Below are 17,225 nucleotides of genomic sequence, written 5' to 3'. Positions count from 1 at the left end.
CGATCTTGTTGTTGTGCATGTTTTTCCATTGGGTTTTATCTTATCGGGGGGGAAACCCTTGCGAGCACGGGGAGAACATGCAAACTCCACACAGAAAGGCCTGGGAGATACCCCACCTGGGTAACTGGCACCATGGAAACCTGGTCCCCAAGCGGGATTCGAACCCTGGACCTTCTTGCTGTGAGGCGACAGTGTTAACCACTACACCACCGTGCCGCAGACTATGTGTGCACGTGCACCCCTTCACGTCTATGTGTGCCCGGGCACCCCTTCACGTCTATGTGTGCACGTGCACCCCTTCACGTCTATGTGTGCCCGGGCACCCCTTCACGTCTATGTGTGCCCGGGCACCCCTTCACGTCTATGTGTGCACGTGCACCCCTTCACGTCTATGTGTGCACGTGCCTGATGTTGACTAGTACTGAACCCAGGCTCTATTTAAACAATGGGCCTCATCCACCAATACTCTCGTACTATTTTTCTTATATTGTTTCTTAACCGCCTGTTAACACGCCTCCCCGTCTCAAAACCTCGTTGCGTGCCACCACCCACTTCAATGATAGCGCTCTCATATTTGCGAACGCATAAACTACATCTTAAATTATGGCTATGTGTCTAATCTGGCCGTCGCTTATCAATGACTTGTTTGCAGTCAACATTGTCGAAACGGTTTGTTTTTTAATCGGTTCATTTCCGTTTTATACCATTTTGCTTGTTTCTTGAAACTTCCAGAAGATTCTGTGATAAACGCCCTTTACTGTAATACACAAAACACGTTGTCATTTTTCGGCCTATTTATGAATCGTTTTCAAATAAACGCTAGATTATCGATAGTATTATGTGTACTTATGCACGCTATAGAAGCGGGCTGAAAAATCAAATCTCTTATTTCCTGATCACACACACACACACACACACACACGCACACGCACACACACACACACACACACACATAGGGCCCACGTTGATATATCTGTGAAAAAAGCTCTGATTATCCTAAAACTGGTAAAATAGATTCCTTACCTCAGATCAGATGTTCTCCAAAAAGATTATTCCAATTCTTGATCGCCATTCCAAATTTCGATCACGTTGGGGGGCAGGTGGCGCACGGAGATTACGTTCGTCACCAACACCGGGAGACACTAGGATTTGCCTGTTCGAATCCAGCTCCCGGCGTTGCTATCAGCTTGGCTGTCCTCTCACGCTGATACAATTGGCTGTATCAGGGGGTGGGAAGCTGAAGGGTGGGTCCTGGGCGTTGTGGACAGCGACCCCTACAGTTCGGTCGGGGCGCCTGCTCAGCGACGGTTGGATCTGAGGAGAGATAGTGTGGCCTCCCACACGTTACACTCTCCCCGGTGAGAACCTGCGCGGCCAGGTTGGCCTGCCCCAGGCTGCACATGCGTCGGAGGAAAGCATGTGACAGTCTCCGGTCTCCCGGACCAACAGTAGGGGAAAGTACGCAACAACCAGGAAGGGTGGGATGGGAGAAAAATCGGGAAAAAGGAGGGGAAGAAAGATTTAAAAAAAAAAAGAAAAAAAAAAAAAAAAACGATCACGTTTATTGATCCAACGCTGGGTGGTCGAAACACCGATTCCACGCTGTTCTGAGGCTCCACAATGGATCCGATCATCTCGGGTGACTTGTCTGAGAAGTAAAATGAGGAAGCAGGATTTACCCCCCCCCCCCCCCCATGCTTTTCATTCAGTCTAATCCAATGGGGTACAGTACCACAGGGAGAGACGATAGGGGGCGGTATTTTCCCAATGGAGCTCAGAGAGCGAAGTTAGCACACGCAGATACACACACATGCAGTGACTTTGGTGGTATGTGCTATTTGCACAGATGTGTCCCGTTCCCGTTTGCACACGCACGCACATACACACGCACGCACACAGTACAAATATACATTTATTTTTGTTAAAACAAAGTCAGTTTGTTAATAAACTCTGTTACTTGAAAATGTTTCACTGTGCTCCTAAATTTCTTTGTGTGCTCCTAAAATTTGCGTAGAGCGCTGCAGTTCATTGTGGACAGACCAATATATTTGTTAGTATGAAATTATAATTCACTGCATTTTGAGGTTAAATGTGACTGTTAAAGATGCTTAAAATGGAATAACCACCTCAGCTTAAAGGCTGGGAATCGCGCATGTTAGTGGTTGCCATGGTAACCAAGGACTCTGTGGCAGGTGGCACAAGCATAGAGGTTGATCTTAGTGGAAAAAAGCACTTTTCTACAACTTGGTGACAAAATTAACCATTGTCAGCATCCTTATTGAATATGATTAATGTGTGTTTCAGACTGAGGGCCAGTCCTGCTGTGAAGACCTCTGCTGTCTCCTCCACACACACACACACACACACACACACACACACACACACACACACACACACACACACACACACACACACACACACATGGCTGATGTCAAGGATCCGCTTTAACACACGGCGGTGCTGAAGATCTGCTCGATGAACTCATCACACACCTCAGGTAAGAATGAACCATGAACATCTCTCTGTCTGTCTGTCTGTCTGTCTGTCTGTCTGTCTGTCTGTCTGTCTCTCTCTCTCTCTCTCTCTCTCTTTGTCTTTATCTCTTTCTGTCTCTCTGTCTGTCTGTCTGTGTCTGTCTGTCTCTCTGTCTTGTCTGTCTGTCTGTCTCTGTCTGTCTCTCTCTCTTTCTCTTTCTCTGTCTCTGTCTCTCTCTCTCTCTCTCTCTCTCTCTCTCTCTCTCTCTCTCTCTCTCTCTCTCTCTCTCTCTCTCTCTCTCTCTCTCTCTTTGTCTTTATCTCTCAATTTAAATAGATAGAATAGAATAGAATAGAAATACTTTTATTATCCCGTGGGAAATTAGACACTGCAAATCGCTCAACATTTAAACATTTAGACAGGACAGGTCACAAATTAGAATAATAACACAAATCAAATCAAGTTGCCTAGGATAAGAGTAGAGTAAAATAAAATAGGATAAAATTAAATGAAATAAAATATACAGAAATAAATACAGTAAGAATATACTGAGCATACTGAGCATGGGGTAAACAATTTGGTCAATATAATTATAATTTAAATCTAACTAAATGAAATATGAAATATATATTCCAGTATTCAGTGTCACAAGGTGCAGTATGCTTTAGGTGGTGTATTGTCCTCCTTGGGTTCCAATAAGACCTATAGGCTGCTGTGTGTGTTTTCCTGACATGTGGATTTGCTTCTGGAAGATCAAGATGTTTTCTTTGGGTTAAGTGTCGGGTCTGACAGACGTTATACAGTAGGGCCTAACAAAAATAATGGTTGGTTTCAGGTTGCCGACCGACCCTGCCGATTTAGGTGCGACCCAATATATTTTATGAGTTTAAAAAAAATATATATATATTAAAAAAAAAAAAAATCAGTTTTTTTTTTTAGTTTTTTTTTTTAGAATAAAGTTTCATAGAAATCTTAGTCAAACATTTAGTATTATGGATATTAAACATGCTGGCAGAGTACATGCATCCATGTTGTTGTGAACATTTTAACCCTTTCACTGCCACACGACAGCCGGTTAACCCTTTCACTGTGACAATACAGAAGGTTAGCCCTTTACTATCACACAACCGACGGCGATGCTCCATCATTAGCATCATTAGCTCCGCGTCCGCGGAGCTAATGATGCTAATGATGGAGCATCGCCGTCGGTTGTGTGATAGTAAAGGGCTAACCTTCTGTCGTGTGGCAGTGAAAGGGTTAATTAAATAAAGAAATTCCCTATCCATAGTCGCCGTGGGAAAGAATAAAATAAAAAAAAAATAAAAATAAATTCCCTACCTACCCATGGCCAAACTGACAACCAACCTGAAACCAACTATTATTTTTGTTACAGTAGGTGGAGGTGCTGCTGTAGACCTTTAGTTTGTGACGACAACACCAAGTCATCTGCATACATTTTCATGTTTCCCCTGAAAATAAATTCAACAGCGGTGCTGTGCTGCGTGCACTCTGCCGGAATCCATATTTGTGCTGCGTGCGCACGTGCCGCCGGAATCCATATTTGTGCGTGTGCGCACGTGCCGCCGGAATCCATATTAGCGCACGCTGCCGGAGACATAACTTAAAACTACCGTAGAATATAGACTATAGACTTATTGTACAAAATACAAGATATGTTCACTTGATAAGAATTTTTTTTTTTGCAGTGTAGTTGTAATCAAAGTAAATGTCAAGATTAATGACATGCCTCAACACTTGTACACTATTTGTATTGAACATAGATATAGATGATTTAATAGATAATATAAATACTAACACTAACGGTCTAACATACACAAATCATAACACTACAACAGCACTTTACACCTAAGAAGTCTCAGTGGCATATAGGCTACATTCTGCCTTAGAGCATTTCATTTTCCTGGGCTTTTGAAAGAAAAGCTCCAGGGCCCTCATTCATCAACGTGGCGTACGCACAGATATGTGCGTAACCCGTGCGTACGATCGTTTCTAAGCAAAGTGTGGGATTTATCAATTTGAACGTGTGCTTGACTTTGTGCGTATATCTACGCACAGCTCAGAGCATGCGTACCTGGGCGCCCGGTGGTAGAATTATTATTGCAGACATGATAATAATAATAATAACAATAATAATAATAATAGCTTCATTTTATATAGCGCCTTTCAAGAGACCCAAGGTCGCTTTACATAGATAGGGGGGGGGAAATAACAAAGTAACACACATAGTGGACAGACACACAACATATAAATATGATGATGGGATTCAAGTTCGCGTTTTTATTGATCACATAGGCAGGCTACACATGGGTTACATGGCACGGTCCATCGTGATATTGTAGATGGATCGAGCAATAGACTGTTACTGTACCACCCATGTAGCTGTCAAAGCTAGAAAGGGATTCCACTCATTTGCCTGATAAATGTCGTTGAGTAAAGGCATGCTGCATGTTTTCAATTCATTAAATAAAACGGATACTTTTTGCAAGGGTTTACCGACTGTCATACAAATAATCAACCAACTACATACTGTAACTTTTCAGTGCACGTTCTTATTTCCATTGTGACAACAGCCTTGTGAGCTCCGGCAGACCCGCACACAGACATGATGGAATTCAAGTTCACGTTTGTATTGATCACATATAGGCAGTCTACACATGGCGTAGGGCGTAGGCTACATCATACATGGCAGTGAGATTCATTGTTCTTGTATATGCTCTCGTATTATTGTTTATATAGGCTACCCAATACCGACATCAAAATAGATTGTATGCCATTGCCTCTACAAATCATATGCAGCAGGTAGAAAATTGACGGAAAATCCGTCGCGATTTTGAATGCAATTGAGGGGAACTTTAATCCCTGGGTACTATTAATCGAATGAAACGGAAAAAGGCAATTATTTTCCATCACGGTCTTTATTAGTTAATATGGTCTTTAAGTTAATAGATATCATATCCGTCATCACCGTACGTGTACATGTCTGTCAGCCTGTCACGTATTTCTCCATAACACGCTTCGCTCGGCTTAGTCCACTTTTCCACATTTCATGGGGGTGTTCCATTACCGTATATGGTTAATTAAGGGCGGTGCTATATGCAAATACTTAAAATCGTGCACGAGCGTGGAGCGTAGAACCTAATGGTATTTATCAACACGGAGGAGCGTAGGACCCGTGTACGGGTCGGTTGATAAATCCCAATATTTCTGTGCGTACACACATTCTAAATTCTGTCCTTAAGTACTAAAATAGAACACTTTCTAAGAATTGTTGATGAATGAGGGCCCAGGGCTCTTTGGTGGGGAATTCACTGGTAGGGGCCCATTGATGCTGAGACGCATACAAGCGGCCAGATGGTCTCCCTGCAGTATTTTCCTCAGGTCAGTCTTTTACATTAAGCACAGCCCAAATGAAATGATAAAAAAAAATGAATGCATATAAGGGAAACACTGAGACCCTTCATTTCTGTGTCATCCAGGGTGAGGCCAGCTGCAGTGGATTTATCTAATTGACATGCAAATTCATTAGTGTATAAATTGATTGAAGATTGCACCCCTGCCTCACCCCACGGTCTTATAATAATAATAATAATAATAATAATAATAATAATAATAATAATAATAATAATAATAATAATAATAATAATAATAATAATAATAATAATAATAATAATAATAACTTTGTTTTATATAGCGCCTTTCATAAGAGCCAAGGTCGCTTTACCTAGGGGAAAAAAACAAACAAAAATAACAAACATAGTGGACAGACACAACATACAAAGTGGGAAATTATGGGTTAAAGGCCAAGTTGAAGAGGTGGGTTTTGAGGATTTTTTTTTAATGAGTCCAGAGTTGGGGCGTTGCGGAGTTCTGCAGGGAGGGAGTTCCAGAGGGTGGGAGCTGCCACGCTGAAAGCTCTGTCCCCAAAGGTCCGCAGTCTGGTTCGGTGGATGGAGAGCTGACCAGTGTCTGAGCATCGCAGGGACCGTGACTGAGTGTAGGGGTGGAGGAGGTCAGTGAGGTACTGAGGTGCCAGAGCGTGGAGGGTTTTGTAAGTGATGCAGGATTTGATGGGGAGCCAGTGTAGGTGGATGAGGGTGGGGGTGATGTGCTGGGAAAAGAAGGCTGTTTGTTTGTCTCCTATTTTAACTGCACATGTATTATTTGTATACATGCCATTGCTGGGTGGCTGTAGTAGATGGCTGTGTGTGGGTGTGTGTGTGTGTGTCAGAGTGAGTATGTTTGTGAGAGAGAGCGATACAATGATGATGTAACTAAATGTCACTGGTTACCATGGCAACCACATCAGCCCATGTCTTATCAGTGCATTGACCCTACACTCTGTCTGTCTGTCTGTCTGTCTGTCTGTCTGTCTGTCTGTCTGTCTGTCTGTCTGTCTGTCTGTCTGTCTGTCTGTGTGACAATGACAATGATAATGACAATGATAATGACAAAGTTACACCGAATACACACAGAATACACACCAAATACACATACAGTTACACCAAATACACGTACTGTTACACTGAATACACACCAAATACACATACAGTTACACCGAATACACGTACAGTTACACCAAATACACGTACTGTTACACCAAATACACGTACTGTTACACCGAATACACGTACCGTTACACCAAATACACGTACCGTTACACCGAATACACGTACACTTACACCAAATACATGTACCGTTACACCAAATACACACCGAATACACGTACAGTTACACCGAATACACGTACTGTTACACCCAATATACACCAAATACACATACAGTTACACCCAATACACAATAAATATTGCATTAGTAACTTCAGATTGTTCTCTTACAAAATAGACCAGGCGCATGCATGTGCTATAAGTATAAAGTATAAAGCTAAGCTTTGCAAAAAAAGTATGCAGTCCTCAAGTTCAAGTAAAAAATTTCCACTTTTCTGCCTGTTAAGAGGTTAAAGTGCATTACAAAACATGATTCTGTATTGGGACCGTTAAACCCCTACTATTAGTCCACACGCACGCACACACACACACACGCACACACGCACACGCCACACGCACACACCCCTCTGCACTGCATCCAGAGCTGTGTGTCATTGACGTTGGTCTCCAACCCCCTCCACTGCTATTTATAGACCCATGTACCTCACTCTGTCTGACGTATAAACACACACTTATATTTAGCTTAAAGAGAGGGAGAAAGAGAGAGAGAGAGAGGGGGGAGATGAAGAGAAAGAGAGACGGAGAGACATAGAGGGAAAGAAAGTGGGAGAGAGAGACTGAAAAAGAGAGAGAGATGGAGGCGATTAATGCCAAGGACTTTAACATTGTGACATTTTATGCTGTCTGGTGTTGAGAAGATTAGAATGTAGCCCAACATACTGTCTAAATGCTGCTGCAGGTTATTAGAGTTGTTAGACTGGCTGACTGGATGGCTGACTGGCTGGCTGACTGGCTGGCTGACTGGCTGGCTGGCTGGCTGACTGACTGGATGGCTGACTGGCTGGATTGCTGGCTGGCTGACTGGCTGGCTGACTGGATGGATTGCTGGCTGACTGGATGGCTGACTGGCTGGATGGATGGATGGATGGATGGATGGATGGCTGGCTGACTGGTTGACTGGCTGGATGGCTGGTTGGCTGGCTGGCTGACTGACTGGTTGACTGGCTGGCTGGCTGGCTGACTGGCTGGATGACTGGCTGGTTGGCTGGCTGGCTGGCTGGCTGACTGGCTGGCTGGATGGATGGCTGGCTGATTGGTTGACTGGCTGGATGGCTGGCTGGCTGGATGGCTGGTTGGCTGGCTGGCTGGCTGATTGGTTGACTGGCTGGATGGCTGACTGACTGGCTGGATGGCTGGCTGGCTGGCTGCAGGGCTCTACAGTGCGAGCATTTCACTTGCATTTGCCCCTAAAAATGGATTTGCGCGAACTGGACAAATAATTTAGGGGCACAGTGTGCGAGTAATAGTTTTGCGTAGTTGGCTTGTCAACGCGCAATTGTCATTTCATAATAGACACAGAGCAGGACCAGCTCTGTAACAACTCATCTCGCGAGTCACATGTTACAAGGGAATGGGGAATGTTGTATAACCCCCCCACAGTGGTGTGTTCAGTTGGTACGTCCCAGCAGGGACCAGGATGTTGTATAACCCCCCCACAGTGGTGTGTTCAGTTGGTACGTCCCAGCAGGGACCAGGATGTTGTATAACCCCCCCCACAGTGGTGTGTTCAGTTGGTACGTCCCAGCAGGGACCAGGATGTTGTATAACCCCCCCACAGTGGTGTGTTCAGTTGGTACGTCCCAGCAGGGACCAGGATGTTGTATAACCCCCCCACAGTGGTGTGTTCAGTTGGTACGTCCCAGCAGGGACCAGGATGTTGTATAACCCCCCCACAGTGGTGTGTTCAGTTGGTACGTCCCAGCAGGGACCAGGATGTTGTATAACCCCCCACAGTGGTGTGTTCAGTTGGTACGTCCCAGCAGGGACCAGGATGTTCAAGTTCAAGTTCAAGTTCAAGTTCTTTAATAGTTGTCATACAGAAGTACAGAATACTTTCATACAAAATGCTTCTTACTGTTACGCTCCAGAGACTGTGCTAGACAAGATAGTATCAAATAACATAATAACATAATATAGCATGAATTTAGAAGAAGAAAATGAGGTCACAGTGTTCGGTATAGACATATGTACAATGTTCTGAGTTACCATATAATATACAATACACAATACTATGCAGTGTACTAATGTACAGTACTATCTAGTGCAAAGCAGAAATGGGATGAGGTACAATTTTAGGTACAATTTACAGTAAGGTGTACGAGTTGTAGTGCAATCCTTCATCCATAAATATAATGTGTGGGGAGTGGGTGCTACAGTGTGTTTGTTTAAAGTGGGTGTGTGCTATAAGTGTGTGGAGTGGGTGCTACAGTGTGTTTGTTTAAAGTGAGTGTGTGCGTGTGGATGTGTGTGCTATGTGCGTTTGGTGGTTGTTGTTGTGTAGTGTTCATTCATTGTTCGTTTAGCAGCCTGATGGCCTGGGGATAGAAGCTTCTTCTGAGTCTTTCTGTGCTCGCCTTGAGACTCCTGTATCGCTTGCCTGACGGCAGCAGTTCAAAGAGGCAGTTGTTCGGGTGACTGGAGTCTTTAATGATTCTCTTAGCCTTGCCCTTGCAACGCTTGTAGTAATGTTATATAACCCCCCCACAGTGGTGTGTTCAGTTGGTACGTCCCAGCAGGGACCAGGATGTTATATAACCCCCCCACAGTGGTGTGTTCAGTTGGTACGTCCCAGCAGGGACCAGGATGTTGTATAATCCCCCCACAGTGGTGTGTTCAGTTGGTACGTCCCAGCAGGGACCAGGATGTAAGCTATATGATGCCCATGCTATTGTTTACAGTTGACACACGCTCTTGTCTCCTGTCTTGTTATTTCACACAAACGTCACGCTGTTTCTATGTGCAACGAAAACTCTGCAAGCAACGGGTCCAATGGTCTAACATGCTTTGCATCCTCGCCATTATTCCTAAATACCCACGTCATGCTAAAAACCTTAACTAATGTTAGCTGCTAACTCTAACTAAGCTAACACTAACTACTGTTAGCTATCCCTGGGCACGCTTAGAGGATTCAAGATTCAAGATTCAAGATTCAAGAGTTTTAATTGTCACGGCATACAGGTATACAATGAAATGCGGCTGGTCTTGCCCGCGACGATGTGCAATACAGTGGTACAACATATAATAGAATCCAATAAAAATACAGTGGTACAACATATTAATAGAATCCAATAAAACAGTGCAATAAACAGGCACATGGTGTGCCATCTCGGTATCTGTACATTAGTATTTACAGAGCATATAGGACATGCTAGTCATTCATTGTTCGTTTAGCAGCCTGATGGCCTGGGGATAGAAGCTTCTTCTGAGTCTTTCTGTGCTCGCCTTGAGACTCCTGTATCGCTTGCCTGACGGCAGCAGTTCAAAGAGGCAGTTGTTCGGGTGACTGGAGTCTTTAATGATTCTCTTAGCCTTGCCCTTGCAACGCTTGTAGTAATGTTATATAACCCCCCCACAGTGGTGTGTTCAGTTGGTACGTCCCAGCAGGGACCAGGATGTTATATAACCCCCCCACAGTGGTGTGTTCAGTTGGTACGTCCCAGCAGGGACCAGGATGTTGTATAATCCCCCCACAGTGGTGTGTTCAGTTGGTACGTCCCAGCAGGGACCAGGATGTAAGCTATATGATGCCCATGCTATTGTTTACAGTTGACACGGCATACAGGTATACAATGAAATGCGGCTGGTCTTGCCCGCGACGATGTGCAATACAGTGGTACAACATATAATAGAATCCAATAAAAATACAGTGGTACAACATATTAATAGAATCCAATAAAACAGTGCAATAAACAGGCACATGGTGTGCCATCTCGGTATCTGTACATTAGTATTTACAGAGCATATAGGACATGCTAGTTAGCTTTAGTAGTGCAATACACTGTTCTTGATGTTATACTACTTTAAGTGGCCTTTCCTCTGGCCATAAGTGTGCGTGTGTGCGGCATGAGTGTTAAAGTGGCTGCTAGTGTGTGAGCGTGCTCAGCGTGCGTGTCGTGTATGTACTTGTGTGTGGATAGTTCAGTTTCTGTGTCTCTCAATGTTCATTGTTCAAGGCTCTGATGGCCTGGGGGAAGAAGCTTAGCCTAAGCCTCTCCGTCTTAGTCTCTAGAATTCGCAGGCGTCTGCCTGACCTCAGCAGCTGGAACAGGCTGTTATTGGGGTGGTGGGGGTCTTTCATTATCCTGCAGGCTCTGGATCTGCACCTCTTGTCGTATAGAGCCTGCAGGGGAGGTAGCGCAATACCCGTGGTACGCTCGGCTGAGCGCACCACTCTCTGTAGGGCCTTCTTGTCCTGTGCCGTGCTGTTCCCATACCAGGCAGTGATGTTTCCGGTCAAGATGCTCTCTACAGCTCCTGAGTAGAAGGACTGGAGTATCTTCCCCGATACTCTGAACTTCCTTAACTGTCTCAGGTGGTAGAGGCGCTGCTTCGCTTTCTTTACTACTGTGGCTATGTGTGTTGACCATGTCAGGTCCTCTGAGATGTGGACCCCCAGGTACTTGAAGCTGCTCACCCTGTCCACGGTAGCCCCGTTAATCCTCAGTGGTGTGTGTGTCTCCCGCTGTCCTCTCCTATAATCCACGATCAGCTCCTTGGTTTTACCAATGTTCAGGAGCAGGCTGTTGTCCTGGCACCAACGTTCCAGTACCTCAACCTCCTCCCGGTAGGCCTTCTCGTCGTTGTCCGAGATCAGCCCCACCACCACCGTGTCGTCGGCGAACTTCACAATGGAGTTGGAGCTGAACTTGGCCACACAGTCGTGTGTGTAGAGTGAGTACAGCAGGGGGCTTAGAACACAGCCCTGGGGGGACCCGATGCTCAGGGTGATGGTGTTGGAGGTCTGACCCCCCACCCTGACCGCCTGGGGTCTTTCACTCAGAAAGTCCAGTACCCAGGCGCTCAGGGCGGAGCTCAGGCCTAGCTCGATCAGCTTGTCCACCAGTCTGGTGGGGACTATGGTGTTGAACGCTGAGCTCCCCCAGCGCTTTGCCGGTATTTGCCTGTGGATGAATATACACAACGGATATAATGACCGCGGTAAATTCACGGGGTAGGTGGTACGGCCTGCACAGGATTTGGAGATGTTCCATATCTGGGGAGCATGAACTTGAGAGGACATGTACTTCCTTGGGATTAACCCAGAGATTGTTCGTGAGGATGCAGACCCCACCTCCGACGCTCTTCCCAGAGGATGCCGTGCGATCTGCTCTCAGGACGGTGAAATTGTCCGATGGAGAGACGCTGTTGTCCGGCGTCGCTGGCTTGAGCCATGTCTCAGTGAAACACATGATATTAACGTCTCTCATCTCCCGTTGGAATCGGACCCTCGCTCTCAAGTCATCCATCCTTCCCTCCAACGAACGTGCATTCGCCAGAAAGATGGATGGTATTGCTGGACGGTAAGCAGATCTTTTTAATCTAAGTCTGATACCGCCTCGTCTACCTCTATGTTTCTTTCTGCCGTTTCCTTTGTTGTTGTCGTTCTCCCGCTTGATTTCTGTTAGCCCTTCTGGGCATAAAGTGTCTCCCAACTCCAATTTGAGTCCGGAGTTTAGGTCCATAAGTGTCTGGCGGTCGTATGACATACCCGCCAGTGATGTCTTAATAAAAAAAGTCGAAAAAACAAACATAATAGCTAAAAATGTGCACAATCGTCGCGGAGCTAAACCAAAGGCGACTGACCGGGGTCGCGCCATAGTGATTACTTATAGGGGGGGGGCTGACAGTCTCTCTCTCTCTCTCTCTCTCTCTCTCTTGAACCTATTTAATTCAAAAGGAAGATATTGATGGACAGCAGCTACATTTTTGTGTGCTCCTACATTTCTTTGTGTGCTCCTAAATCTTTTCATTTAGGAGCTCATGTGCTCCTTGGGAAAAAGGTTACTGACTGACTGACTGACTGACTGACTGACTGGCTGACTGACTGACTGACTGACTGACTGACTGACTGACTGACTGACTGACTGACTGACTGACTGACTGACTGGCTGACTGACTTGCTGACTGGCTGGTTGACTGACTGACTGACTGACTGACTGACTGACTGACTGACTGGCTGGCTGACTGACTGACTGACTGACTGGCTGGCTGACTGACTGACTGACTGACTGGCTGACTGACTGACTGACTGGCTGGCTGACTGACTGACTGGCTGGCTGACTGACTGACTGACTGACTGACTGACTGACTGACTGGCTGACTGACTGACTGACTGACTGGTCCAGGCTGATGTTGCTCCAATAGAAATGCGGAGATGACTCACCCTCTACTCAGCCTGACTGCAGTACTAACACACACACACGCACGCACGCACGCACGCGCACACACACACACACACACACACACACACACACACACACACACACACACACACACACACACACACTTATCTATCTATATCCATCTCTATATCTACGGTATCTACATATTTATCTATCTACCTTTCTCATTATCTTCCTCTTCCTTCCCCCCCCCTCTCTCTCTCTCTCTCTTTTCTCTCTCTCTCTCTCTCTCTCTTGCTGTCTCTTTCTCTCTCTTGCTGTCTCTTTCTCTCTCTCTCTCTCTCTCTCTCTCTCTCTCTCTCTCTCTCTCTCTCTCTCTCTCTCTCTCTCTCTCTCTCTCTCTCTCTCTCTCTCTCTCTCTCTCTCTCTCTCTCTTTCTCTTTCTCTTTCTCTCTCCCTCTGTCTCTCTGAATGACAATGCCCGGTCTATGTCTGAGTCATTTTATAGCAGATGTCATTCTGAATCATGGAGGTAGTTTGACAAAATCATGTATTGACTGATGTTCATGAATGATGCTGATAGTGAGATGACAGCGCGTTGCCAACATGTGTCACATCAGTTAGTCTGATGATGAAGATGGTTGTGATGGTGAATGAATGAAGAATGAATGAAGTTTATTTATCGGTCTTGTTTACAGACAAAAAATGAAGATGATGATGATACTCCTAACTGGCTTGAATTAGGGATGTGCATGACTCACCAAAATCATTTCAGAATAGTCTACTGTTCTTAACACATTCAGCGCCGACCCCGAGTATAGTCGGGTAACTCGCCATCGCTTGAGCGCCAATCACGGAGTATAGTCGGGTTTTAATCGTTATTTCTTTCATTAGCGATATCCATTCATTTTCATCCATCCAACCTGATGTTATCGTGGGAATGGGTCTGAGCTCGCAAAAGGGCAAATACCGCCGCCTATCGTCTCCTGGATGGTATTGCATATCATTGGATTGGATTGGCTGGGGATGTGCATCAAAAAAATAACTCCGGTCCAGGTTTTCCTTCTCGGCCATCTCGGCCATGCAGTATCGTTACAACAGATGGACTGGGGACACTCAGAGCAGCGTGGATTATGTGTTTTGGACTATAACGTTGGATCAATAAACACGATCAATATTTGGAATGGCGATCAGGAATTGGATGAATCTTTTTGCAGAACATCTGATGTGAGGTAAGGACTCTATGTTACCAGTCTTGGGTTAATCAGATGTTTTATTCACAGCGATCACAACTGTGTGTGTGTGTGTGTGTGTGTGTGTGTGTGTGTGTGTGTGTGTGTGTGTGTGTGTGTGTGTGTGTGTGTGTGTGTGTGTGTGTGTGTGTGTGTGTGTGTGTGTGTGTGTTGTGTGTGTGTGTGTGTGTGTGTGTGTGTGTGTGTGTGTGTGTGTGTGTGTGTGTGTGTGTGTGTGTGTGTGTGTGTGTGTGTGTGTGTGTGTGCGTGCGTGCGTGCGTGCGTGCGTGCGTGCTGTTGGCGCTGAGCAAGGCACGGATAAGCGCTTTTCAGCCCGCTTCTGTATCGTGCGTAAGGACACATATACTATCGATAATCTAGCGTTTATTTGAAAACGATTCAGAAATCAGCCGAAAAACAACAACGTGTTTTGTGCATTCCAGTAAAGGGCTATTATCGTGTCTTTCTCTGGAATTACTAGAAATCTCCAAAACTATACTCGTATTCAAAACGGTATAAAACGAAAATGTACAGATGAAAAAACTATCCGTTTCGTACATGTTGATTGCAAGCAAGTCATTGATAAGCGACGGGTGTATTAGACCCATAGCCATAATTTAAGATATATTTTAAGTGTTCGCAAATATCCCCGTCCTCCCATTGATTAAAGCGCTGGCGTGCTAGCCCTAATTTGGTCATATAGGCCCGGCGCTGAATGTGTTAAGACCGAATATTCGAAAATTCTCGTCCAACAATGTTGGCGTGATTTACAGTCCCGAAAGTTAAATGCAGAAGAGGAATTCCGGGCACATGTAAAATGTGCTTGATAAATAAAGATATTCTATTCTATAAAATAATATGATGATGATGATGTTGATGACAGGGTTTGGGTTATGAAGTTCAAGTTCAAGTTTTGTTTTATTTGTCAGTATATAAAGTACATGTACATTACAGTGAAATGCTTGGTTCTGTATGAGCCTCCTGAGATTGTGCTTCATACAGTAAAAAGTAAAAGAATAAAGACCAAACACTATACAAATTATATAATATACAAAACTAAAGTACAAAAGGCAAAACAAAATGCAAAAATTAGGTAGAGATGTAGTGCAAATATTGTAATAACAAAAGTGTTAAAAGGTGTTAAAAGTGTCAGACCACTGTTAAAACAGCAAACAGCAAACATCAGGAAAGGTGAACAAATCTAAATAGAAATAAAACAATAAAACAATAAAAACAGCTTATGCAATCAGAGCTGACCTAGACCCATAACATGTCCCCTTTGACCCCTTTATTATTAATAATAAAAATGTAATAATAAAAGCATTGTAAAAATATTATAATATAAGCATTATAATAACATTTAATAATAACGTTATAATACATTAATTATAATAAAAGCATTATAATACAAATGAAATAATAAAAGCATTATAATAAAGATTTAATAAAAATAGCATTATACAAAAATAATTATAATACAAATTAAATAAGAAATGTATAATACAAATTTAATAATACAAATTAAATAATAAGAATGTAATAAAAAGAAAAAGTATAATAGAAATGTAATGATACAAATAATTTGTGAACATCCCTACCTGAAATCACATTATATTATCACATTTACCTCAGTAACAAATTACAATAGATTAGATAAAAAAAAAGAAAAAAAACGCAAATACCACAATCTCCATGTCTGTAATGTCTGTCTGTCAACATGTGATTTGTGCGTTCAGTTGAAACAGCCTATGCACTGGAGGAATGCATTTACCTAACATTATCTAACCTAAGATACCAATATGGACAACACAAGTATAATGTGACGACCGCTAAAACTTCAGTTTATTGCCCCGCCCTCACAACACTACTATTATTATTAATAGTAATAATATGCTCATGTATTGTTTTTCAGTCTTGTATTTCAGCTTATCCTGTTCTACTGGCAATGTCTGTCCACCGGGGGTGCTGTGGCATGCTCAGTGTTTTCCCAACTCCACCAATTGTCTCTTTCTCCTCTCTCCTCCCTCTTCTCCTCTGTCCTCTCCTTTCACTCTTCTCCTCTCTCCCCTCTCTCCTCTCTCTCCTCTCACTCTTCTCCTCTCTCCTCTCCTCTCTCTCTCTCCTCTCTCTTCTCCTCTCCACAGCACTTAAACCAGTGTGCAATAGACTTAAGCCTACTGCTATTTCCATAAACAAGCCCCCCCCTCTCTCTCTCTCTCTCTCTCTCTCTCTCTCTCTCTCTCTCTCTCTCTCTCTCTCTCTCTCTCTCTCTCTCTCTCTCTCTCTCTCTCTCTCTCTCTGTGTGTATACATGTCTCTCTCTTTTTCTCCTCCATCTCTCCTTGGCGTGTACATGTTTCCTTGTTCTCTCTGCCCCCCTCTCTCTTTCTATTTATAGTCTCTCCATCTATCTATTCTCAGCTCCCCTCAACCCCTCCTCCCCTCTCCTCTCTTCCCCACCCCTCATCTCCTCTCCTCTCCTCTTCCCCCACCCCTCCTCTCCTCTCTTCCCCCACCCTCCTCCCCTCCCCTCTCTTCCCCCAGCCCTCCTCTCCTCTCCCCACCCCTCCTCTCCTCTCCTCTCTTCCCCCACCCTCCTCCCCACTCCTCTCTTCCCCCACCCCTCCTCCCTCTCCTCTCTTCCCCACCCTC

General features: G+C 44.5%; 1 protein-coding gene across 1 annotated transcript in view; it reads left to right on the top strand.

The window, feature by feature from the left end:
* The window catches only part of hdac5 (histone deacetylase 5), a 212,726-nt gene that overhangs the window by 50,583 nt on the left and 144,918 nt on the right, over nucleotides 1-17,225 (top strand). Inside the window, exon 2 of the mRNA XM_084329296.1 lies at nucleotides 2,305-2,497. Coding sequence (XP_084185422.1) covers nucleotides 2,476-2,497 — 22 coding nt within the window. The 5' untranslated portion in view covers nucleotides 2,305-2,475. The remainder of the gene's footprint in view (nucleotides 1-2,304; nucleotides 2,498-17,225) is intronic.

This window comes from Notolepis coatsorum (genome assembly GCF_963971535.1).
Source record: "Notolepis coatsorum genome assembly, chromosome: 14".
NCBI classification, from domain to species: domain Eukaryota; kingdom Metazoa; phylum Chordata; class Actinopteri; order Aulopiformes; family Paralepididae; genus Notolepis; species Notolepis coatsorum.
This window is presented reverse-complemented; position numbering and strand designations above follow the sequence as displayed.